General features: G+C 39.2%; 1 protein-coding gene across 3 annotated transcripts; it reads left to right on the forward strand.

Annotated features, from left to right (window-relative positions):
• Nucleotides 1-345: 345 nt before the first annotated feature.
• On the forward strand, nucleotides 346-24,794 carry LOC145775250 (uncharacterized). Of its 3 annotated transcripts, none has more exons than XM_082586503.1 (31): nucleotides 346-467; nucleotides 1,942-2,028; nucleotides 2,207-2,317; nucleotides 3,472-3,643; nucleotides 3,990-4,143; nucleotides 5,048-5,210; nucleotides 8,541-8,633; nucleotides 8,910-9,069; nucleotides 10,398-10,543; nucleotides 10,886-11,031; nucleotides 12,262-12,424; nucleotides 13,258-13,350; nucleotides 13,551-13,724; nucleotides 13,913-14,100; nucleotides 14,735-14,834; nucleotides 15,082-15,178; nucleotides 15,932-16,160; nucleotides 16,693-16,778; nucleotides 17,550-17,647; nucleotides 17,993-18,183; nucleotides 18,370-18,581; nucleotides 18,682-18,815; nucleotides 19,166-19,237; nucleotides 19,536-19,627; nucleotides 19,955-20,076; nucleotides 20,265-20,398; nucleotides 20,851-20,935; nucleotides 21,322-21,392; nucleotides 21,709-21,780; nucleotides 22,317-22,487; nucleotides 22,814-24,794. In XM_082586503.1, exons 1-31 carry the CDS (start codon nucleotides 396-398, stop codon nucleotides 22,886-22,888), a joined length of 3,963 nt encoding a protein of 1,320 aa, XP_082442629.1. In that variant the 5' UTR covers nucleotides 346-395; the 3' UTR covers nucleotides 22,889-24,794. The 3 variants fall into 3 exon arrangements, with proteins under 3 accessions (XP_082442629.1, XP_082442630.1, XP_082442631.1); XM_082586504.1 differs by having other exon boundaries at nucleotides 15,082-15,169; XM_082586505.1 differs by having other exon boundaries at nucleotides 8,910-9,024.
• The last annotated feature ends 2,445 nt before the right edge of the window (nucleotides 24,795-27,239 follow it).

Here is a 27,239-nt window from a genome sequence, read left to right on the forward strand (position 1 = left end):
GACATCACTGTCATCTCTTGCAAAAGGCACATGAACCAGTGAAGGTTGCTGCCAATGTCATCCTTTAAACATGTTATGACAATGTTGTCCCTCAAACATATTTATATAATTACTATTGTTAAAATTTAATACAAAATTTCCTCACACTGGCCGACTGGCCGTAAGATGTAATACCAGTAATACTAATGATGTTCAATGTTCACCAAATCATAAAATTAAACTAAAAAATTATTATAGCAATGACAAAAATTCTATTTGCAAAATGCATTCAATGTTTGCTTATGTGACGTGTGCACACTGTGCAATCTGTGTATATATTAATTAAATCATTTTCAAAACAGGTATTTGTTAATGCAGGTTTATTTGAGGTGTATATATTTGTACATAAGCGAACCATGTCAGTGGTTGCAAGTTCTCGAACTCAGCGTAAAGATAAATCTTCTGGAAATGCTCAGAAACAGACACATGTATGTATTTTGTGATATTTATATCTGGCACATTTTATACTTGAATTATTATATCGTGAAGCTGTGGTAGAGACTAGAGAGTCTATTATATCACGATGTCTCAAGAAAGATACAATCAGATTAGTTTTTACAAGTATTTTCTAAGTTGTTTTACTGTACCGGTATCTATGTTTTTAAATGCAGTGCATCTTGTTATTCGCAAACTTTTACATCAAATTTATTTCCAGCTCTATGTGTGATGCCTAGGGGTGTTCGATTTCGATTATTTGAATATTCGAAATTCAGTTTATTTTCGATTTCCGAATTTCGATTTCGAATATCACAACTATTCACCACACTGCAAAATGTGATTTTATTGAAAGAAACGACATGAAAATTCGCTAGAAAACGCGAAAAAAATTTGAGAAAAAAGAACACAAAATAACGTCTACAGCTCCAGGCCCATGTTGGTGTTAAAGAACACAAGCGACATGGTCACCCATCAGTCGGGATCTCAGCTTCGTGACGGTCAGGCCAGCTTTTAAAAACGATCGCTCGGCTGAAGCCGAGGTCGCTGGGATCCCAAACACTTCAAGTTCATTTTCACAGCGAGCGATTCATTGCCGCGACATTTCAATGCAGAGGTTTCGACTCGAAAGCGACATTGAGTATGTTTTCAAGCGCATAAAGCTAAACGCACACTCCGTCTACGTAGCAAATTATGTTGTTTTTGGGTGTATTTAACATCTGATGACATTGAATCGACACAAAATGGTAGATTTTTGCTATGTCCCAGGCAGCAAATCAGCTACAACAAATCAGCTACAAATCAGCTACAATTATAATGATTTTGCCCATTTAAATTTTTTACTTTACGGCCTACACTTTACTTTACACTTTACTTTACGGCCTACACTTTACGGCCTACACTTTACTACACTTTACTTTTTACTTTAAGCCTACACTTTCTGCTATTGCACAACCTAGCTATCTTCATGCTTGAGAGAAATTTGTGAAATTTGGCATTAAAAATGCCAACCTGGCATCCCTGGTGCAGGACTGGCCGTTGGACCCGCGAGAGCGTGTGATAGTCACGTGATCGACGATGCGCATGCGTCGAAGTCTTTTTTCGCTTGCAAAATGTGACAAGACAGATTTTGCGCCACTCGAGTTACTTTCAACCTCTTCAGTCGAAAGGGCGGCTATAATTTCGAATATGTCCGATACGAAAAACGAATTTCGAATATCACCTTAATCAAAATCGAATCGAAAATCGAAATTGAACACCCCAATAATACAAAATGCATAATATTAAACCCACATGCACTTACGAGTATATATATTATATTTGTTAATATTATTATGATTTTTTTGTGGTAATGCAAAGTTTGTGTGCCTGCCTATAAAAATTTCTACATTCACCTAAAAACTATTTAACTTTTGTTATCTTTAATATATATACATATATTATAACAAGCTATGTTTTGTTTTGCAGGCTACTGCAGAAGAAATTCGCTTAGCACAGATTATTAGCAGTAATGAGCACGATGAAGACATTGAATTGCGAAATAGTGTTGATAAGGTATAAATTTCTCCGCAATGAATTTTCAAATTTTCTTTATTGTTTTTGTAAATCTGTTCCTAAAGAAAGATTTTTTCTTGGTATAGCCTATGTGAGTTACCACAAAGCAGTTAAGCAGGATGGTTCATTTTTTATTTCAGACTTTGCTTTTGGTTTAAAAGCTTGATAAATATTTCAGATAATTGAGATTACTGGTGCAACAGAAGACAGTGCAAGGACAGCGCTATATGATGCAAATAATGACACAAACAGAGCAATTGAACTGATATTAGAAAACTCAGTTCAGCAGGTATGTTGTAATCGAGCATTTTTAAAGCAGACTTTTATCTTCAACGTGTTTCTTCAATTTGTCAAAGCACGTTTCCATCAATTCCATACAAATCCAAACGCTACTCTGAAGTTTACGAAAAAAAAGCATCACCTTCTCTACCCAAAAGTAAAGCAACTCTGCAAAAGGACTTGGGCTTCTTACAATTTTAATGGAATTAATTTTTATAATTTTAATAATTGTTATGACATTGTTTTAATTTTTTCAACAAATGTTTGGTAACTGATCTTTAAAAAGGTGATGATTCAATTTTGCTTATTCTTTCTGTTTAAAAGTTATGTTTATGCCTCATCCAGGGATGTCTTGACACTGTGTAAACACTAGTGTCAACACTAGTGTTAACACTTTACTGTTAACACTTTACATAGACTTTACTAGAAATAGCACCTAAATGAACGGGCGCCACAGTGCTCCGCACCTAAATATCCAGACGCCACAGTGTGCGCGCCTATTTGACCGGCGCCTAACTGCCTGTTTCTAAAAGACGTGGACCCGTCAAGATATCCCTGGCCTCATCTTGATATCCCTGGCCTCATCTTGAAAATCAATATTATGAGTCCACAATCCACATCTTTTAGGTGCAGGCAGTTAGGTGCCTGCCAAATAGGTGCGTGCTCTGGCGTCAGGATAACTAGGTGCCATTCGGTGTGTCAAATTACACTCATAATCATTTTGTCAAATTATATCAATTGCCTCCTCCCCCAGTAGCAAAATCCTGCATACGCTATTGAATGTACTCTCAATACGCGTGGCTCACTGGGTTGAGTAAGCCAATTTCGTTATGCTAATCTGATACAACATAACTTGCTGGTTATATATATATAATTAGCAATTATGTTTTTTTTTTTTAATTTGTTTTTGTTTAAAAAAAATTTAAAAGCTCCTCCTCCCCCTTGAAAAAGCCCTGTGTACGGTACGCCATAGTCTGCAGACTGCAGTATTTCCATCAAGCACTTAATGAAATAGACTTTATTGGAAATAGCACCTAGATATATCCTGACGTTGCGGTGTGCGCACCCATTTGGCAGGTACCTAAACGATTCGAGAAGACTCCGCATGAAATACGAAGTTCATACATTTGCTCAATGTTTTTGTTGTTGTTGTTGTTGTAATAGTCAAGTGAATGGGAAACGGCCGGACGGAAGAAAAACAAAAACGCTCAAACTGCTACTCGTGGTGCTGACACATTTGATGACGAATTTAAAGACGATACGCCGCCATCTAGTGGAAACTGGGAAAAGAGTAACTCGAAAGGCAGAGGGCGAGGGAAAACCTCAAGGAACAGAGGTAAGATAAATTGTTGAAAGCATTGCTTTTGTTGTGCTGCCACAATCACTGTCAGGCGTTTGTCTTTAAACAAATGCTGGAAAGTTTGATTTCTTGACAGCGTCCCGTTCGTGACCTACACTCAGTGTATTTTGTATTGGAAAGTATTCACGAGACTGAAATATTCTGTTTGGTTGTATTTCATGCACGCTCTTTAATTGTGATTTTGCACATTTGGTTAGCGTTTGCATCCAATTTGTGTAATCTGTCATTTTTACATCGATTCAACGTCTGTAAACGTTGAATCGAAGTAAAGTCGTTCAAGCGAAGCTAATTTAATCTGTCCTGTTCTCGGGATTTTGTGAAGGTGGTAAATCAAGTGAACAAGACAGAAGAACAGATGATGATAACAGAGGAGGATCTGAAAGTCGGGAACGCCAAAGAGGAGGAAGAAGAGGAAGAGGCCGGGGAGGCTCTGGAAGAGGAGGGCGACAGCCTGGCCGAGGACCAAGACGATTTGGGTAAAAACTTTGATAAAGTGTTGCACACATATCAATAGGCTATGGCAATCATTTTGTGGAGTATCGTTGGATATTTTGTTGATAGACTTATTGAAACGGATACTAGTGGCATAGCCTACTTACTTAACCAGGCGACGTTACATCAATGTAAAAAAGGACTGATTTGCTGTCTGGGTACCAGTGGGTACTGGGTGGTACCTCGATGGGATTTTCTTTTCAGTGACTTGAGTTGTTTTTGATAATTTTTTATTATTCTGCTCCATTGCTCTAAAAGAACTTTTGTATTGTCTTAGTTCAATAGAAACAGGAACAAGAATTAACAAGCTGTTATCAATTCGATACGGTACGTTGTGTAAAAGAAAACTGCCGCATAGCGTTGCCATCCAGCTGGCAAGAGTTGATGGCGCCAATTTTGACATTTTTGCTAGCGTGCATAATGTGTGACGTCACTTAATTTGACATCCTACAGTAGGATATGTAAACGACTATGCACCTACAGGTGCTTGCACGCGCTATTCATTGTACGCGCTAAGCATATACAATAACATCACAAACATCAATTCTCTTGTTGTAAACACCAGACACACGATTCACACAAAGTTGCTGGGCGTGTGAAATAAACGTGAAGCATTACGGGCCGTGTAGTGCACTTCCATCTTATTGCACTGTGCACGCTAAAAGTGTGAGGAAAGTGGCAGCTTTTTCCAGTTAAGGAAAAACTTCAGTCTGAGCACAGTACTTGTCCAGACAGCAAATAAATCGTTGTTTACATTGACTCAACGTCTGCAGACGTGGAATCAGTGTAAAAACACAGTTCCATTTCTGTCTAGGTAATCTTCAAACGTTGTAAGTACGTTGAATCCAAGTATATTTGTTTTGGTTGAAAAATCGAATGGTTTCTTAGGAGGTATAACCAAAATCGTGGGGAATACGGAAACAACCAGTCATCGGACAATCAATACGACCATACAGAAGGCTTTGGCACGTTCACAAATTCAAACACAACCTACACGGCCGAGTCCTCACAGTTGTGGCCTGGTGGCGAAGAAGACTGGGGTACACTGGAGGTATGTTGATGCACTTCGTTTTTGACACAGCGAAAAACTGTTTATGGGATATGGGTGACGGGTCCCTATTATTTGGGTAGGTAATTTTAGCTAGAGACGTAGAGTAAGTGCAGTGTAAAAAGACCAATTTTGGAATACAAGTTTTTGTGATCTAAAAATATCAATTCAAAAACCTGTCTTCACGAGCTTTGATTATGAGCATTTAGAATGCACTGTATTTAAAAGAAGACATTCTATAAATACTTGCCGTGTTGGTCCTTGTTGGTGCTTACCTTCACAGCAACTGTTGTGATATGACTTATGTAATATGTATACTAGGGTGTTTCATTTTTTCACCATTTTTGAAATTCAAAATGCCTGGGGTCCCATCTGGTGGTATTTGGGGGGAAAAGTTTACACCCCAAATTTTTTTCAATTATGACGTCATATTGAGGTGGTCCACGAGGTTTGAAATTTTTGGGAGTCAAAATCTCGAAATTTGGCCGTATCTCAGGAACCACTTATCATAGATCGACAAAATTAGTATCAAAATGCGCAGAAGGGTCGGTTTCCTATACCTGATATAGAGAATATTAAGGTCTATGTGCTTCAGAAAAAAAGTTATTTCAAAAAATCTGATTTTCAGTCTGTTTTCTCCTGATGAACAGATTTCAGGTGATCAAGATAAGAAATTTTTCTGTATTTTTCCATCTTGGAAGCTGCTATTGAGTAATAATAGTCCTTGTTCGTTTTGCAAGAGATGAAATGGTAATTTGAAGGTATTACTATTACAATATTAATGTAACCGTTGAGGAAGAGGTATGCTGCTCACCTGCTTTAGATTAAGTGTCATTATGGCATTAAGGTCAGGTATTAGTAAGTCGATGCAAAACTTCAAGGAATTGGAGAGAAATGTGCTTCCCCTTAATTCAGATATAGTCAGTCACTATTTTTACTTGAAGAAAGTAGCCGAAACTTCCTAAGTTTTTGAAGAAAATACCCCATTTCAAAGATTTGGAAGATGAACTGCTGAAAGATGTAGCTGGCATATAGAACAAAGCTGGTCTTCCAGGGCTGAGCAAACAGAGAAACCTAGCACTTCTGGCATACAATCTGCCAAAGCATCGGCACTACTATGTTTGAAACAGAGAAAAAGAAATGAAGTAGTTAGATGTCTACACAGTAGCGAAAGCTACTCTGATGGTGATATGAATTGGGAAGATGATAAGGAATACGAGCCTCTGAAACCAGCTGTTTGGGGAAAAGTGTACAAGAAAGTACATTCTTTTTCCATAAATGATAGAAGTTGTGCACTTGCTGATCGTAGGATGACTTCGGTACGCCAGCAGTCAGATCTTATGAGCTCGGTTCTTGGAAAAGATCAAGTAGCTGCAATGCTGCATCACCTTCGACAGTATACCGCCAACGACAAAAACGAGAGAAAAGTCTCTGATGGAAAGTAAGAACCTTCTCAACTCAGCTTCTGCCATGCAGTTATGTTATGATGGGCGCGTTGTCGATAAAATAGATCGATACGTTTTCTTGGGCCAACTTTTTGATAATGGTATGAAGCACGAAAGTGTGCTTGCTGCTAAATCTTTTTCCAACAGTGTGTCGGTCACTGCGGAACTGATTTTTGGCACCATCATCCAGGAGGCTTGCAGAGTTCACCTATCCCAAGTATATTCAGTCATGGCTGATACGACTACTCTCAACACAGGAAAAAAGTCCAGACTCGTCAATTATTTTAATGATGAAGTTGGTCATGATATTCATACCCTTTAATGCATGTTCCACATAAACGAAATATATCTTTCCCATGTCATTTCTTTTGTGGACGGCGCCAAGAAGAGTCCCGGAGCAATGCAAGATGGGGCTTTGCTTTACCAGATAGCAAGACTAGACAAGCCTAGTACTGGAACCTTAACACCAACTATTATTACGCAATAACAGCTTCCAAGAGTGGAAAAATACAGAAAAACTTTTATCTTGATCACCTGATCTCTGTTCATCAGGAGAAAATAGACTGAAAATCAGATTTTTTGAAATAACTTTTTTTCTGAAGCAGATAGACCTTAATATTCTATACATCAGGTATAGGAAACCGACCCTTCTGCTCATTTTGATACTAATTTTGTCGATCTATGGTGAGCGGTTCCGGAGATACGGCCAAATTTCGAGATTTTGAGGCCAAAAAATTTCAAACCTCGTGGACCACCTCAATATGACGTCATAATTGAAAAAAATTAAGAGTGTAAACTTTTTTCCCCAAATACCACCAGATGGGACCCCAGGCATTTTGAATTTCAAAAATGGTGAAAAAATGAAACACCCTAATGTATACGTACGAACAGGAAGTATAGTAACCTATGCGTGAGTAAAATACTGAGGGTAACAAGGCACGTGTTTGGACTTTATTTCTCTGCAGTGCATAGTCGTCGTTGTATGGCCACGAGCCGACTTGGAAAAAATGCAAATTTTGCTACGACCAGCAAATTGATGTTTTTTTTTGTTGGTTCAACGTCTACGGACATCGAATCTATATAAACAAGAACTAATCATATTAAATGTAAATCCGTTGCCTGAAGATGAATGGGGATTGAGGAAGCCTATAAATTTAAATGAAAAACTTATTCAATTTTATTTATCCAGTAATTGTCTTGTACTGGTTGTTGGGCTAATTGTTGAAATAAAAAAAACTCCAAAGAGTTGAACATTGTCGTTGATTGTGCAAATAAAACGTTTAAACCATATGTTGACGTGTATTTGCAGTAGTTTCATGGACGACATCAGCAGTCGATCAAATACTGGTCAACACAATTTTTGGTGCAACAAAGATAAGAAGGATTTGGAGGGTTTTTGAGGGTGGAGAATCCGAAAATAAAGTCCATTTTTTGTGTATCAAATCTGTTTTATTTCACTAGTAGCTATCACACTTTAAAGTGTGACAAAAAATCATCAGTGTGACATCAAAAAAAAAAAAAAAAACAGATTTGATACTTGAAAACGGATTTCATTTTCAAACTCAGCGACCCAAATACACCCTAAAAACAATCATTTTGTTTATGCACCAGAAAGTTGCTTTCAAATTGTTGACCTGCGTTCAAAGATAAGCGGCAGACAAGACACACTCGACGGACATTTGATGTTTGTAAAAGGTTGAGCAGTTCTTTGACGACGTTTGCGTTCGAGAACGAAAGTTCTGTTGTATTATTTGCATGACGTATGACGGTAGTTTTGTTGCCTACGATGTAGATAGCGAAATTTTCCCTTTTTGCATTGATGCAGCGTCTGCAGACGTTGTATCAATGCAAAAAGAGCAACTTTTTCCAGCTGGAAACTTGTGTTCAGGTTGGAACGTGGTCGAACGATGACGCACAGAAGCAAGCCGACAAAAAGAATGAGCCAACGAATGATTGGGGAGTGGAGAGTTGGAATGATGACGTAAATTGTTACATAGAGTTACTATGCATTGTGGCACGTTTATACCCAATCATTTGCCTACAACTGCTACCCGATTATAATTCAGTAATATACTATACGTTTTTAAAGTGTCATTGTCTAGTTTACTGTTGCCCTGTATGACTACTGACTAGGTTAATATTTCTCTCAGAAAACCTCAATCTTCAAAGGTTATTCAAAAGTTAAATAATGCAACATCAGCGGCAGCACGACAAAGAAATTTAGTAAACAAAAACATTTCTTTTGCACTGTTTTTAGCTTCTTGAAACCAAAGTGTTTCAATCACAAAACACATTGATTTCACCCCCCATCTCTGGGTCTTTGCCCCTGCAGACGAACAGCATTGCGACTTCAGGAGCAACTCCCCAAATGGGTGAGCGGATTGACCTGGGTGCTCTGTTTAAGAAAAATCATGGAGGTACGCCATTTGTTTTCGCAGTTGTCTTTCGTGTTCATTATTTTCGTAGCAGCAGAGCCACGTGAACCATGTTGGGCTGTGGTGTTGAATCCGAAAACTGTGCTTTTAGATTTTGTAATAACCGCATACAAAATTCTGGGAAATTTAAGATTGTGTATTGTTTGTGAAGATCTTTGTTTCAGTCAAGACACTTTGAAGTGTGGTATGCATGCATCGTCTTCAACATTTTTTACCAGAAGAAAACTCTTAACAGTTCCAATAGCTTGAAATGAGCTGTTTGAATCTCCGAGTTTGCAACTGCGATCTCTTGTTCCAGATTTGCATATTTGTTTTCAATGCGTATTGCGTTCCTTCAATCTCACTAGGCGTGGCGATCAAAAACGAGCGGCCAAGAATTTCTATTTTCTCACAAGCGTCAAAAGTTAACGACGTTCAACTCATGCTGTTCATAGCAAGATAACTTTTGCATCTTCAAGCTCAACATCCTTCATAGGATTGCCTTCATTCTCAAACTCAGAGTGGTTAATTTTCAACACTAGAAATAGAACTGACAAGATTATAGTCATTGCCGAATCAACAGAGTGTGGACCCAGACAGAAAATTCCGCCATTTTTACATTGATTCAACGTCTGCAGACATTGAATCAATGTAGAAATGACGGATTTTGCTGTTTATAGAATGAACATTAAGTGTCTCAGGAAGTCAAGAAAAAGATTTAAACTAGCTCTTGCTTCACACTGGTTAACTAAATTTTATGGATCATTTCGAGATGAGCAGACAACACCATTTTTTGTTCTTTTTAAGATGAGAATCGAAACTCTTTTGAAATGTAATATTGAAATTGTGAAAAATTTGAAATTGTATCAATATTAACTAAAGAGATATTGAGAAATTGACCGGAAATATTTTAAGTTATATTTTCGCCTATGTTAGTTAATTTAACAAAACTCCAGCTTCCGAAGTTAGTTCGATGACTGTCAACTGCGTGCATAACTGCACACCAAACTTCAATCTTCTATAATATGTGATAGCTTGAAATCTAAATTCGGATTTCATTGTTTTGCCCAAAATTTTAACGGCATTATTTTTTTTTGTTTAAAACCATTAAATATATGATGTCATAAGTATGACCACACATTCTGGTAGAGTTATTGAAGGAAATTAAAAGAGTACGTAGTGCATGAATCTTCATACTTTTAATGCAATACAAAAGTTGTATTTGGAATCAGAAGTCACGACCAAACTCCAATGATGCCTGATTAATAAGGTAATTTTCGGTTTCAAACTTCTCCTGATCGAACTTAACATTTTCTTCACCGTCCCGACAGGTGCGTTGCCAGAATCGGGCTCCTCGTACCAGCAGCAGATCGGTACCGACGGTTTGATCGGCCAGTCGGGCATGGTGTTCAATAACAGTGGTTCCAACCAACACTCGACGCCGTCCGTGATACAGCAACTACAACAACAGGGACAGGTATGCAAATGACTGTCGTGGAGGTCTTCTCGTTCAAACTATTCTCAGTTTTAATTACTTCGTGATTCGTCATATTATTCAAATCGTTGGGAAAAGGCATTGCATTCAGGTCTCTATTTTGACATAAAAAAAAAGAAACGAAACAAAATACGTCATCCAAAAGAAGGAAAACTTGTTTTGAATATATCAAACCTTTGGGAAAGATGTCATTTTTTGAAGAAAAGTGTTTTGAGTTGCTGAGCTCTAAAAGCATTCACGGACAACAACTTTTGCTAGAAACAGTTAGCACTGCATGTACAATTGTACATTGTACAACTTACCATCTCTGTTGATTTGTTACAGTCTAACTCGCTCTTCAGTGATAGCAAGCCTGTCAACGACATGGAGTCGCAGTCAAGGTTATTCGGCGCTTACGAGCGTCAAGTGAGCTCCTCATCAGCCAACAATTCCTCTGCTATTGGTCACTACAACTCTCGAACGACAGAATCGTAAGTGATTAGATAAAGATGGAAATTGCATGAGGATGTTCACAAGGCATTTAGTGAAATGACATGATGCGTTCTACTGGTGCAAACTAAGCTGAACTATCACAAAATGTATAAAGTGACAATCTGCTTTTATTCCGACGTTTCGTCAATCAGACACGACTGACTTCTTCAAGGAGCTGGACCAGATAGTGACTACCTGTCTGACATGGCAAAACACGGGACCATGTTTTCTGAAATCAAGTTTCTTGTTGATCGTTAACATTTAAACTAAATAAATTTGATAAACCTTTTTTCTAGTTTCAAAGTTTTGCAAGCGATAATTTTTTTTGTCTAGAAGTTGAATTTTCATTTTGCATGTTTACTGTTTAGCTGATTTCAGCAACATAGTCTTGTGTTTTGCCATGCCAGACAGGTAGTCACTACCTGGTCTAGCTCCTTGAAGAAGTCAGTCGTGTCTGATTGACGAAACGTCGGAATGAAAGCAGATTATCACTTGATACATCTTGTGATAGTTCAGCTTAGTTTGCACCAGTAGAACGCATCATGTTATTTGATAGAGGTTGACATTGGACGATGGACATTGACGACATTTGCAACGTACTTTTTAAACTCACAAGCTAACACGTTTGAATAATGTCCAAGCTTGGAAAATTTTTTCAATTGACATAAGTTTATTGTTCCCGAGTACAGTTTTAGTTGGTACAGTTTTGTTGTTTAATTTGCGTAAAGCGTTGTGATAAGTGACCGGTTCTGCTTCACAATGGCTATTCTGTGGCACTTCTTGGATATAATAAGGTTTGTATAACTAAGCTGTTAGTTCTTGGTGAACCACACCTCCAGAAGGAAGAGAATCTACTCACCCAATCACTTAGTGGTCGTTATCTTCCGGTTAATATGACGTATACTATTTTTTTAACTTTTGTCCACTTTTTTCTGGAATGCAATTCTGTCTTGATTTGACACCAGGATGAAGTCAATGCCAAAGAGTCTGATATCTGCAGATTTACTCCTTAGCTTTCAAAAAGGGCTGTGCCAATCGATTACCAGAAGGGAAGTCCCCTGCTGTGACGTATACTGCACTGCGCTTGAAGCAGTTGTGTAGCGAAGAGACTATAAAATAGTGGTTGCCCTACGCTGAGTCCGACTCAGGACATCTTTAGTTTTGTTGATCTTTGTGTCATTTTTGATGGTTGTAAAGGTGCCGTTAATTGTTTATTGGAATTGTTGCAGGTCCTTCTCGCAGTACAACGGGAAACTGGTATCGGATAATTCCGAAGGCAACTCCTCCAGTCTGCTTGGTTCGTTTGCGGAACAATTCAATTCTTCAGAGCAAAATACGATTTTAGGTCCCATGTCAGAACTAACCAAGTCGGCGTTTACTTCAATTAAACCGGTAAGAACCAGCCAGGCTTTCTGACGGAGCTGTTCGTTTTAAATTCAAGTTTTCAAGTTTTAAATTCAAGCTGTTCGTTTTAAATTCAATTTTTGTTACCGCTCAACGAGCAAATCAGTTCTTTTTTTTGCATCGATCTAAAAAGGCTAGATTTGCTGACTGGGCGTCGTATTTTTAAATCTTATAGAGTGCTATGTTGATGAAGGTAAAAAATGTTGTTTTTTACATTTCGAACGTTTGTAATTGAACGCAGTAGTCAAGTCGTATCTTACTTCAGCATAATACATAGTGATGTAAAGAACTTGGAAGACGGAGTTTGTGCCTCGTCATAACTTGGCTTCGTTGGTGTAGCTTCGCCATTTAATGTCTGCACAAGCAAGTGTATCTCGTTCTGCTGTTCTGCTGGTAGTGATGTAAAGATGTAGATGTCTACTAGTGAAGTGTAAACGTGACTTGTACGATAAATTACAATCGTGTGAAGCTGCTGTTCTCTTGATTGTTGTTCATTAGACATTCCAGCTAGTGGGTTTGCTATTTTTTACTTCACCTTTTTGTTTCCAGACGTTGATAGGACGCAAACGTTGCAACTTGTGCAAGCTGGGACGACAGCCTGTTGATAACATTTGTGCCACTGCCATGCAATACTTCTTAATTGATTTTTGATAATAAAGCTTTGGTAGAGAGTTTGCTTTGTTGAACCATAGAGAAATAAAACAGAGTAACCTTAAAAGTATGGAATAAAGCATGTTAAACCCGCTAAGGTTACTCTGTTTTATTTCTTGATGTTTGATATGCTGACATAAATTAAACAATATTTAACGTTATTTCTTCAGAGCGAGAACCAAGCTGACTCAGCCACAGGTTCGAATTACAGAAACTTTTCTCAAGCACAGCAGCGGGAAGCTACTGAGGCGGTGAAGGCCTCGGTGAGGATGATGTTGTTGTTGAATGTAAATTGTATTGTAATCGTAAAGAAACTCCACAAGACTCCAACCAGTAAAAGTTTCCGTTTTTTAACGCCCGGTAATTTATTAAAAAACAATGTAAATCAGCCAAAAAAAATTGCAAAAGAAAGGATTGGAAAATATCTGAAACTTTCACCAGAGATTAACTGAAATTTTTTCAGCTTGGCTTGCCCCCGGTGAATAGTGACCCAGCCGATGCCGCGGTGACCCGATCTGGGCCCCCGGGATTGCACCCGCAAGAACCCATGGGGCCAAACACGTTGTCATTCGGTGCTCCGCAGCCGGCGAAGATGCTGAATAAGCAACGAAAGAAGACTGCGACCGCGCCATCCAAGGTAGCAAGCACTAATAAGACAACATCTGTATAGAGTTTCTGCTTTGATATGTCCTAACAACAAGACCTTTTCGGCTTAGGAGCTTACGTGCGCAGGAAAGGGACTTTTTCAGAATATCAAGTCCCTTCTAACTTGACGTTGAAAGGTGTTCGATGTCGTAGCATTTTTTAAAAGGATTTTTCTTCCAGATCCCTGCGTCTGCCGTCGAAATGCCTGGATCGGGCAGCAGTGGCTACCACGAGTCATCCAAGTTCGACCTCCAGTTCGGGGTGGATGACAGCGCTCCTACATCATCAGCCGCCGAGTTCAACAACCAGAGCGGTCCCGTTACTGGAGCGGGGTTGGCTACGTCACAGAACAGCTTGTTTAATAACAAGTATGTGTCGTAACGACTGTACTTACCCAGTTGAATGGCTTTTCTATCATGCAGATGGATGTAAGAGGCAGTGGACCTACATGATGCAGTGTTCAAGTGGCGGGCATCATCATCATCCACATTCGGTTTTCTCCCCATTAGTGAAATTGGCCGATTCCTGCTTCTCAGCGATTGTCTTCCCTCCTTTCTCCATCTCATTCTATCTATCGCATCTTCCTTCTCCTCTAGACCTTGCCTTGCGTGTCTCATCTGCTCTTTTTGTACGTCCCCATTGCTTTTTCCCATCTACCTTCAAAGTCATTGCCTTTCGTAGAAAACTGTTTTCTACCTTCCTGAGCACATGCTCATATCAGCTTACTCCATTTGTCTTTATAAGTTGGTCTACAGTCTGTCAAACATACCTTATCAAAGATGTGTGATAGTTACAGGAAGACGGAGTTTGTGCCTCGTCATAACTTGGCTTCGTTGGTGTAGCTTCGCCATTTAATGTCTGCACAAGCAAGTGTATCTCGTTCTGCTGTTGAACACGGATTGTTATAAGATGATCAACAGCGTTTCAAGTTGTCCTCACAAACTGGATAAAATGACCTTTCCTCAATCGTCTTATCGAACCCAACCTTTATCTTTCATTCAGTGCCATGTCTGCGCCTTCATCCTTGATGAGTCACATGACAACTGGCACCATGGACGACTCGTCTATGTTCTCATCGCAAATGACCAACCAGACTCAGCAGGTCAGCTATGTGCTTGTGATAGTACGGTATCTTTTTCCTGACAGCAAACCACTCTCTTGTTTTTACTTTGATTGAACATCTGCATACGTTAAGTAACGTTGTACTTACGTTGTAATGAAAAGCTATTGATGGTTCGGTTTGCATCGCGACACAGGGAAAACTCCAACTGTTTCAAATAGTGTTTTATCTTGCTTTCCATCTCATCAATCAAGTTCGAATGTTTTTGTTGTAAATATCTTCCTTATAGACGAGGACTGTCACCGATCCGAGCCTTCAATCGAACGATGCTACATCCACCTCCGCTCCTCTTCACACGTCTCAGCGGTATCCGGATGGTATGTATGGTGCGTGTTTTACTTCCTTTCATCTGCCAAGCTGGTGGAGCACTGACATTATTTTCCAGCCTACAAAATCTGAAGTTATTGCATTCAACACGTTGGTAGCATGGCCGCCGACGTGTGGTTATCCTCGTACCGTTACAAACTTTTGTTAAAAGTTCAATTCATCAATGGAGCTATCTGTTTTCAAACTTTTCATCTTCCCTCCAGCTGGATTCCCACGTCAAAATCCGTCATTTTTACTTTGATTCAACATTTGCAGACGTTAAATTGATGTAAAAATGAGTCTGCAGACGTTGAATCAATGTAAAACTGACAGATTTTGGTGTCTGGGTTATAATTTTTTTCAAAGCAAGCATGTCATGAAAGTTTTGCATATAATAACTACTACAATTTGGATAGAGAGATAATTTATTTAAACCATAAACAGACATAACCCAGCAACAACACTACATTTAACATTATAAAAACAAAAAAAACAGTAAGTACGTTAGCTTATTGTTTTTTGTTTTTATAATGTTAAATGTAGTGTTGTTGCTGGGTTATGTCTTTATGATAATAACTACTGGTTATTTAAATAAGATAGTGAGACGTTGTCTTCACGGCAGCGGAAGTTTCATCAATAACTCACACAAGTTTACAAACCTGACTGATTTTGTTTGTTTTTTTTTCTCTGCTTTTTTTACGAGGTCTTAATTTACGCAGTCAAAAAAAGGGTTTGTTTCAATAAGCTTTATGACTATGTTCATATTTTTCAAGCAATGAAGTCGAATGAACCATTGCGAGGTCCTCCTGGAATCTCCCACCCTCAAGGTCTATCTACAGCCACATCTTCTGGAGCAGGTTTAGGAGCATTAGCGGGAAACACTAAACAGTCCACCGACCTCTCTTCCTCCGGAGGTTCTTACGGCACCGGATCGAATGTTGGTGGAGGCAACATCCCAATGAGTGGATTGTTCCCTGAATCATCCGGGGATCAGTCGCAAAGGTAATTTAGTTTTGAATTTTCTCCGCGTCAAAAGAAATTGTTCAAGGAATAGTTTTTAGTGACGTTTTTTTAACATGTATTTAGCAAGACGTCCAGTCAGCTCATGGTTCAATTTCTTTCGTGTCGAAAAGTCGCTTTAAAAGTTGTTCTGAAGTATTTCAGTTTCTTGTTTTCCGTATTTACTAGAAAAACAACCAATAACTATCTATTCTGTATTATCCGCTGCTGTGCGTTCGAGCGTTTCACTAGATCGAGTTTTCTGCTGCAGTAGTTGAATAACACTGAAGAAGACAGTTGTGTTTGCGAAACGTTTTTTGAACTGGGCCTGCCTTTCCATATTTTAGGCTTTGATCTTTTTGATCACGTGAAGCATTTCCTGTAAAACAACATGGTGTCTGAACATGAATAGAATCCACAGCAAGATAATGACTCCTTTGCTAGTGTGATGATTAAACGGTAACAAACTTATATATTAAGGCATTTGAAGTTAAAACTTACAAAACCAAAAGTCCACGTTTTTACGTTATTTCAGCATGAACACTCCAGTCCATTCGTTCTATACCTCGTCATCGTTAGGACAACAACCCCAGCAACACATGGATCATTCAAACCCTGCAGGTGCCCACCCGGTTCCTTATCCAGTAACTTCCCAGGCAGCAAATCAACCGTTTTTTTTTACAGATTGCAGACGTTGAATCAATGTAAATAACGATTGATTTGCTGTCTGAGTTGGTGCAACATTCAAAATTTAAACAATCTAACGATGTCGCTAAATCGTAATCTTTGCGACAAACTTTTCTTGTTCGCACAATTCTGCAGTGGATATGCTTGCAATGCTAATTGCCTTTCAACCTGTGATTGGCTAGTTGCACCACTTAAGCTACCCCACTGCTAACGTGCAATATCACCGTTGCATGCTTGGCTTGCAACAGATCATTGAAGGGCAAACAGTCCTCAGCATCAGCTGTTTGTAGTATTGCGATCATACATGATTTGTCCAGAAGACTGTTCTTACTAGTCTGCGCTTTGTAGGTGTCTGCGACGTTGTCTGCGCTCGTAGAATGGTAAATTTTTGTTTGTTTCTGTTCAAACGTTAATCATTTGATTGTCGTCGTTCGAAGTAGAAACTTTGATATCAAGAGTCATACTCAGGCGCACGTGCTAGGATATGACAAAGAAAAGTGTTACTTCGTCACTTTCAACATCTTAATGTAAACTGTGATGCATTCATCATCATATACACACTATATACACTATACAGGCCATGAATTAATCCTCATGTCCAGGGTGTGGCCTGCCTATCGAGAGTGAAATCATCCTCTCCACACCTCGCTGAACAAGTGGTTTATGCTGCTTAGAACCGGTTTAAGTTGATTACGTATTTTTCAGGTCGAGGTTTGCGGTCTCCGGTTTCAATGTCTAGTTTACCTGGCAGCATCCAGGCGTCACCAATGTCGCATATCACTGGAACCCCGTCAAAAGACATAGTCAGTATTCTCCATAAGTATCGTATGATTTCAATGTGTAATACATTCTTTCACATACACAGTTTCAATTATTTTACAACGCTTTGCTTGCATCGTGAGTTTTAGCTTTTCCAGTGCTCGAAATGTCGGAAGTGGTTATTTTGTCCACCATTTTTTTCACGAACTTCACGCTTTTCTTTCATTCACGATTTCTACACCACCAGCAAATTCATCCTTTTTACAAGTCTGCATTCGTTAGACTCCTGGTAAAAAGGAAAAGAGTTTTGTTGCTTAAGCCACCACGGATGTGATCATCATGTAAAAAGTTCGTGATGTTCAATTAATCTAAAACTCTTCTTGTTTCAGACCGGGTCAACGTCCACCTGCATGTCTTCTTTAACCAGTGGTCTGGCGCAGTCCCACATCACTCCTCATGCTGGAGGAACTCCTACTAAAGTAACATCCGCATCAGCTCCGATCAGCATCCTTGGATCTTCATCTTCTGGTACATCGCTAGGTGGAGGTGGCGGATACGGCTCAATGAACATGGGATACAAGTAAATTGACTTTTCTTCAATATTAAGTGTTTATTTGCACAAGATGAAATTTCTTATTCGGAGACAGGCTTTTGAGAAAAGAGATTAGTTTCTTCTTGTGCTAAAGCCAAAGCACTAATGAAAAGAACATGCGTTTGTGTTAACCTGCAAGGGATTGTAGCTGACGCTGCTTTTTTATTCTTCCAGTTCCACTTCTGGTCCTTCAATGGCGTCACAGTCAAGTTCTACCCCTGTAGCTGAATCCCCGGGAAAGCGCTTGTCAAGCGGTGACCTCTACTCGTCTACCGGTCTCTCTTCATCCTTGCATCACAACCACCAGCAATCTTCCTCTGCTCCATCTTCCACAAATTCGATCGGAAACGCACTGGGAGGTTCCGTCTTACCGCAAGCTAGCTCAAGTAGGTTTTTATATTTTTGTTCATGCCGTTTTGGGAACATTCCCTTTAATTAAAGTAAAGTGGTTTTTTTTTCAGTATGTTTGAAAGTAATTGATTTTAGGTGGCATGAAGACTTCTTCCGCAGCGAGTTCTGTGTCTAAGGCCGGACCTCCTAATCTTCCCTTAGGCGTGCCTCCAATGTTGCCTAATCAATACGGAATTCCCATGGGCCCCGGTTTGATGACAGCATACACGGTTAGTGCAATAATATCAATATAAGGATGTGGTTCACACTTTTTGCGAAAGAAAATGTTTCACTTGCACTTTCGTCATGCAATGTTGCCCGACTTAAAATCATTATGCCGAAAAACGAATTCACTGCACCAAGAATGGTTTGTCCAGAACTTTCCAAATCGCTAAGCTTTTCACTCTGGAGCTTTACAAAATCTACACGTGTAATAAAATCTAATATTACTGGCTTTAATAACATAGCGTTAATTTTTTCCAGTGTTGGTTATTGCGCATATAGTCAAAAAGCTTGCACTGATGTTAACTATTGGAAAAACAAGGGTCTTAACCTGACATAACCTGTGTTTAACTTTCAGCCGGACGCAGCTGCCCTGTACGGCTACACTGCTGATCCTCTGATGGCTGTGCAGTCGAGAGTGCATCAAATGGTAAGCTTTGCCTCAAGTGTGTCTGTGGTGCTTTGCTGATCATGACCTAATCAAGCGGACTGAGTTAGATCTGTCGTCGTTGTTTGCTTGTGGCAAGAGTAGTGAACCCACAGACAGCAAAATCCGTCAACAGATGTTGAAAAAATATAAAAAAAAAATGACGGATTTTTCTGTCTGGGGCGTTGCAGCAAAGCATTTTCTGTAACGTGGTTTTAGTTATCTGTGAATGAAGTCGCTCGTCCAAAATATATCTGCTTAACTTGCCCAATGTAACGCACAGCGACATGTTGTTCTTCAGCCCAACTACTATGACGTGTACAACGCGAACAACCCGTCTGCCAACGCGACCTCTGTGAACAGAGAACCGACCACAAGCTCCACAACGCAAGGGTGAGTGGGTGACAGTGGCTCGTTACCCTTTTGTAGTCACAGTTTCATTTTTATAGTGTTTTCCACTCCAAAGAGGTTGCTAGAAGCGCTTACGAGGTAACTTTGGTCTGTATTTGTTGGCTTTGCCCGTACCAACCATGCAATCACATATGGTACTTGCAGACTGGGGAGTGGTTGATCGCTCTGGCAAACTTCAATACAACCTCGTTGAACTTAAATCGTGATCAAAAATGGTTTCAAAAAAGTTTTTATACCAACAGCATGCAATTTTATTAGTATTACTTCTTTGCAACGGTTATTGAATAAAAAAGCGTCATATTTTTTTAGGAAGTTTGGTCGTGGCGAGCCTTCGAGTCCGACTTCACTCATCGGGATGGTGAACTCTGCTAGCTCAGGCATCGCTCCCCAGCAGCATGCAACGCCTGGACAGCACAACACTCAGTTGAAAGGTAAGTCCGTCATTGCAAACTGCACAAAAACCATCGATTTACAACATTGTTTCTAAACATGTTTTTCAATTTTCAAAAATAACTGTGCGTGAGTCAACGTCAGTCCTTGCTAAATCAACGCAAATGAAACTGGTTTTCCTCACCAAACGCTAACGTAGTTTTAGAACTTTCTTTTCTTATCGTTCCAGTGTCCCAGACAGGAACACACCAGGCCCAGCCTTTCATGAACCTTCCCGCGGCAGCCCCCGCTGCGTACCCAGGATACAGCGGATTGTATTACAATGCTTTTCAGTATCCTCCCGTGTTCGCAGCTGCTACAGCGGTAAGTCAAAGCACTAGTTTGATTGCAAGAAGTACACGAAAAGATCACTGTGTTTCAATCGAGAGTTTCATTTCAAATATGAATCAATACGCTGAATCTACTACTGACTTCATACCTGGTTTAATAACTCAGCTGATGAACTATTCACTTTGTGATCGAAGCGAAACAATCAGGGAACGTTGGTTCGATTCCCGGCATCTCCAGTTGAGAAACGTACTTTTTATAACAGCTCATTGTTTAGCGCCGTTCAGCATATAGTCTTAAGGAATAATATTTAAACTACACGCAGAAACTTTGCACCATTAGCTGCCATGTCTGAACCTGCGACTTTCGTCAGTGGCTCCAAAGCCTTCAGAAGCATCGTGAAACCGTCAGGATTAACCTTTCAAAGTCTCTGTCCAGTCCTAAGATATCCTTCCGTTAATCCTAACCCAACGTCTATTTTTTCTTAGGTACCAAACGCCCCGAAGCATCAAGTGAACACAACCGCTGCGTTCCAGCAGCCAGCCACTGGTTTTGCTAACGCTTACTCGACAGGTACGGTGAACGTTCATTAAGCATTATCACGATTGGTGTGGGTTTGAGAGTTATGAAAGTGTAAGGGCAAATCATGTTTTTAAGTCTGTGCGCATTATCCAACCAGTGGCATAAAGCTGCTGGTTTTGTGATACAAAAAGAAACGGCAACTGCTGAAATAAACTTAAACTGTGTCAAGGCTTAAGCTGATGAGTTCCTGTTGTGTAGGACACTATCTTTCGCGGCGTATTATCCGAGTTATTATAAATAACGTTTCATATAGTCATCAGACATTGAAACGATGTAAAAACAGCAGTTTTCTGGATTTGAAATTTCTCATCACCGAGGTAGTCCACTATGCAGTAGTTCTTATGTAGTGAATAAAATCGTCAAACATTTATCAACAGCTTCAATCAACGCGTCGTCTACAAGCAACTTACACGACATTCAAGGACAAGGATACAACAAAGGCCATGTGGTGAGTTGTTTATATAGTTGAACTGTCTTTTGCTAAAACAACGTATTCAGGTAAGAGTTTATTATATTAGGAAACAAATAAATTTGTTCTGTTTTCACTAAAATCAACAAATACTGGTCTTCTCAGAATGCTTTTGACGTTCGCTGCTTTCTTCTTGAGGTCTCAGTGGTCCATTCGTTAATGTTTAATTTTCCGCATATACGGATTATACGCATTCCTGTTGAAAACGTGGTTTCTTTGTGTTTCTATTGGAAATGTGTTTCCTTGAGCAAGGTCAGCAACCGCTTCCAGCACCTTACAACGTTTCACATTGCAGCAACCGTACGAGAAGCAGCAGCAGGCTTTCCATCACCACACTAACACTCCCCCTCCGGCTTTCAATCTTCAGGTACGATTAAATCGCTTTAGTGACTTCACATTGAGCTGCTATAAGTTTCAATGGCCGAAAACCTAATCGTGGCGTGATTGCAATTCTTATCATTGGTCACCATGCTCACGTACTTACACTCGGTTGATTTTTGTTGGGGAAAACCCAAAACTTAAGTGCTATCCTGTTTTACTTCAGTCAGATCTCGTTACAGTTACACACCACACTTGGTGGACGCTCAGGATGTAGGCCTATTGTCCACAGTTTTTGCAATGTTTGATCTATTAATTGTGCACGCATGAGAACTTTACATAGTTAGATTTGTAATTATGTTGTATCCAAAGCACGTACTCAGATACCTTTCGACGCTGTGCCGATGCTTCCCTTTAAAATGTTTTTTTTTGCAATTGAACTTTTTAAAACTGCAAAGGTATTCTTGCCTAAAGAGTCAAACGTCCATGCACCTTGACATACGTGTCACGTTGTAATCTATGCTGGACCGTATGATATAAATAGCCAAGAAATTTTAAAAGTGATTAAATTGTCCTTTTTACTAGACGCTGACGGCTGCCATGGCCGCTGCAAACAGTGGGGCCGGACCTGGAGTGAATCCGTACAACCAAACCCAGTTCATGACCATGCTACCGACCCATCAACATTCTCAAATCCATCTACATATGCCACAGCATGGCGATGCTGGACAGACGGTTGGTTCACAACGCTCTCAGGTAACGACAACTCTTCCATCTTTTAATTACTGTGAAAGCATTGCAGCCTGCTAATTTGTTGCCTGTCTGCTGGAAGCTGTAATCCGCAAAATTGGCATTTCCCTACAATGCTTATCGCTTAGTCTCTGGCTGCGTCATTTTTTTTTTCTTGCAAATTGAATACAATGCCCTCAAAAACGCTTTCCATTTTCAAGCTTTGGTAAAAAAAAATTCACAAATGCAACATATTTCTTATGAAATCTTGCGTTTTTAATTAAATATTTGAGATTTTGATTGTCTGCTTTGATATTGCATTTGGCACAAGCTCTAAACCAAACTTTGTTTAGGCCTCCAACCCAATGGGTAAGACCGCCACAAAGGCTCCGTTCGGCAACACCACAGCCCAGTACTGGGGAAACTAGCTGACGTTTTCTCGTGAAGCTCAATTGAAAAAGAAAAACTTTCAAGACGGGCCCCTTTGGTAGAAATCAAAACTCATTATGTATCTTTTTTGAAGTTTGCGATATTTCGTTGTACATATGGACAGCGGTTACGACTAAGACAAAGCTGTTTTGTAAAAACCTGTTAGCATGTGCGTGTGGTAATAACTGTGTTTTGTCTTTTTTGTATTTCCGTGTTTGTACGGCTGATCGTTACCCACTCACTGTATCCGGGGTGAATATTTTGTTGTATTTTTACGTCTATCTAACGTCTTTGCACGTCACATAGACGTGAAAACAACAAAACCTGAACCGGGGTACGCATCCGTATTTTTGCAAATATGGCAAAAACGCTTGTAAATTGATCTATTTCTGTCTTTTCAATACACATAATGTCGAAAGCCTGGCGGGACACACGGTTGCTTTTTTTTACGTTGCATCAACGTCGATATGAAATCTTTGCGAAGCGATGCGCTCATGAGACGGCATTTTTCAAACTAGACGATACATGAACAGCAAACCAATCAAAACTGATTTGCTCTCTGAGGAAGGTTGTGCTCACGTCTTCAGAACTTTTAAATTTGAAGTAATTTTTGCGCGTTATATAAACAGTGAGGTGTTTCATATTTTCTAATATCCTGTTGCCTGATGTAGGAGGCTTTTCAGCGTAAACTCGAGGAATGAAGTTTCGGCTCATCATGACGTCAGAAAAATATTGCCCCGATAAAAACTTTAAGATGGTCATAGATTTAACAAACAAAAGCATATAACGGGAAGAAAAAAAACGAGTGCGATTTATAAAAACGAGAGAATAAAAAGACCAATTTCTAAATGTAAGTCTCCCTATTCTCTCGTTTTCGTAAACCACAATCTTTTTTCCTCACCGCTTTGTTTTTCTTAGTACATAGTAGAATCTATAACAATTAACCATGTGAAAGTTTTTAAGGTTGTGCACTGCACAACCTTTAACGGCCTTTAAACATCCGGAGTTTTGACGTATTTCGAAAACTACTTATCGTACAGTGACAAAATTGGTGTCAACATGCGCAGAAAAGACATTTCTTGTGACACATCTCAGAGATGGAAGACGAACTTGAGACTGTACATCAACAGTTAAGATTTTTGACCAATCGTGTTCTTTATGAAGTTGGTACGACTGGATTGCATTCATCTATTTTTTTTACTCATTTATCTTGAAAAAATTACCCAAAAACGTTTTTTGCTTCAGACACGTTTTTCATCTCTTCGAAGTGTTGATAGGAAATATCTCTTCTGTGCACTCAGACACTAATTTTGTCACTCTACGATAAGTAGTTTTTGGAAGTACGTCAAAATCTTCGATATTTGGAACTTCAACAAGGGAACGCCCTACATCTTCATGACGTAATTATAAGCTAAATTGTGGGTGTTAAACTTTTTATTTAAAACCCGACAATATCTTACCCCAGGCTTTTTGAAAATCGTAAATATGAAACACCCTTGATAAACAATCGTTGCCTAGCACGAAAAAAAATCACAATTAGGTCAGATATTAGTTTTGAAACATTGAAAGCATGTACCCTGCACGGTTAGCAGAAGTACATCAAGGAGACAAGTGTGCGGCTCGGACAACTAAAGCGAACAAAATCCGCCCTTTTTACATTGATGCAACGTTGAATGGATGTAAAAAGGACGTCGTCTATAAGTTAACACATTGTTAGATGCTTCGAAACTAGGATCAAACAACAAGCTGTCTCTTTGTTATTTATTTCTTCGATAAAATTCAGCCAATAAAGCGAAATGAAACACACATGCCGATAACGAAATTGTACATTTCTTTCAGTCAACTTTCATGTGCTTTATGTTGTACAAGGCTCCGATTTCTACCAGTAAAGCAACATTGATAATAGTGTGTCCAGTTTGCTCTATGACGAGATGAGCTGAAAGGTTCTCAACTTCAAATTGCGCACCTTCAAAATTTACGACTCGCGTTTGCTCTAAAACACACTTAAGGCCTGTTTAATAAAGCATACGCAGGTAGTACCCGAGGTCAAGAATTCTTTAGGGTGCAGAGAAACAAAAAATCGCTTAGCAATCTCCTTAAAAAATAGGAATTACAACTGAAAAAGATAAAAAAAATCCGAATATCTGGTCACGTAAAGTGAAATCCAACTGCACATATCACCAAAACGGTTCAAACAGCTGACGGTGATTTTTACGGCATCGGAAATTATAACTTGCGCTGTCAGGAAGAAGAATGCTTGGAGTCGTATTAAGCCAGGCATAGCAAAGAATCAGCACATACAGTACTCACAAAAAACACTATAACATTGAATTACGGCGGAGAAATCGGAAAACTCAGCATAATACATTTTATTTTAACAATTAAAAGCGAATCCGTCAGATGTTGTCCTAGAGGCAGTGGCCAAAAACAAGACAAGCGGAACAAGACGATAAGGTTGAAAGCTGGATACAAGTTTTCGGAAACATAAATAATGTATTTAATTTCATCAGGATATCGACTTAAAGTTATTCAGCTTATTGTAATTTCAAAACGTTATCATTTATATCCCATGCAACACCATGCTTTTTACTGCATGTATGTAGCCTATCAACTGCTGTTACGCGCAGTACGAATATTTGGAAGTAAAAAAAAAACTAAATTATGACAAATATACAAAAAAAAACAAACGATATAAGTTGTCAAAACGGATGTTTCAATAGTAAAACAGCTGCAGCAAACACACATATCAAAAAGTGCAAAATCCTATAGAACGAGTCAATAATTGTATGAGAATAAGAATAGATGATGAGTAGCACCGAATTTGATGGGGAATAGGTCGGCTGAATGATTGCAACAACGAAAATGATCACATTTAAAAACTGTTTTTAAACGTCTTTGTGAAAAGTGTGAAATAGTACATAATTGTGTTTGAAAGTGTGCAACTGAAATGCGAAAGTCTTAAAAATTTACAAGTGATTTTGATGTAATTCATGTGAAAAAAGGGTGCTTGAAATACGCACAATACTTTATAACGTCATACTCTTCAAAAATAGTCGACGGAAGATACGTTGGAACTGCTGATCGCGAGTGTTTTTAATGTTGACATTAGCTGCGATCCCGATAAACAATGACCTCCTCTCTCAGTGTCAGTACAAAACACTGATGCGTAATTTTTATCTTATGGCACGAGTTTCGTTCTCTACATTAAGGTGGAGAACGTTCTGGTAAATCATGCTAAGGGAAGGCCTGCTGCAACTTTGACAACAATTCACGATACAGGCACCAGCAAGCCCGTCCCTTTACGTTGATTCAAAGTTTGGAGAGGTTAAATCAATGCAAAAAAAGGGTTTTTAGGTTCCAGTTCCACTTTTTAGGATGAATTAGGTTTCCCATTCCTCTGGGCCAAACCAAAAACAGTTTCATTTTGTTCTCATTTAGTCTCGTGAATGACTAGGATTTAGGTACAAGCTGCTTCATTAGCTTTCGCGGTTAAATATCTCACTAGGCAAGCCATCGAAGTGTGCTCAACAAGAGGAAATACCCTTGCATATTGCAATAAGTAAGTAAACAAACAAGCTTACGTGATTAGCAATAGTAAAAAAAAAAACGGTAATCAAGTCTGTCAAAATCATAGCATTGGATACAAATTATAACAATATGTGCGGGAATCTTAAAACAACATTTTTATATCATCAGCAAGATAAGTCTTCTGATATGGAGACGATAGCTAGTGGATATGTCAGTTAGCACGGTTTCGTCGGAACAGTTTAAGCACATTTTCAATGCGAGACATCGAGGAAAACATTGAATCACTCAACTGATTTCGAAATTTGTGCATGAAGGATGCTTCAACAATTCTGTTTCCAATAAAACTTTATGTTTGTTAGCCCAATGTAGAGTAGACAAAACATGTGTGATAACCCATCTACTTCTAGTTTGCTGATTAACATCAATGGGATAGTTTCTCAGCTCTGGGTGGCTAAAACCACATGTGAGAATTTGTGATCGTCTCCAGACGTTGAATCAATGCAAGAACGATTGACTTGCTGTCCGGGAATGCATCGATCGAGCAGCGAGTCACACCAGGTCACTATCCGAAGAGCACGATGCAAACGAAGGCCGGCTATGCAACGCATGGGCAACTTCCAACTATAGTTACAATGAGACCGTTGGACACGAAATGATGGAGAGGTGGCTCTCTGTGCAATGCGCATTCCTATGCTTTGTCGAGTCCTACTTACAAGTCAAATGTAAGTGGTTTAGGAAAAAAGGTTCCAAAAATTCCATTTTGCAAGTAAAAATGATCGCAGTTCAACAAAGTACAGTTCAACACATCACGTAAACAACATA

Source organism: Aplidium turbinatum, chromosome 8 (genome assembly GCF_918807975.1).
Source record: "Aplidium turbinatum chromosome 8, kaAplTurb1.1, whole genome shotgun sequence".
NCBI lineage: Eukaryota > Metazoa > Chordata > Ascidiacea > Aplousobranchia > Polyclinidae > Aplidium > Aplidium turbinatum.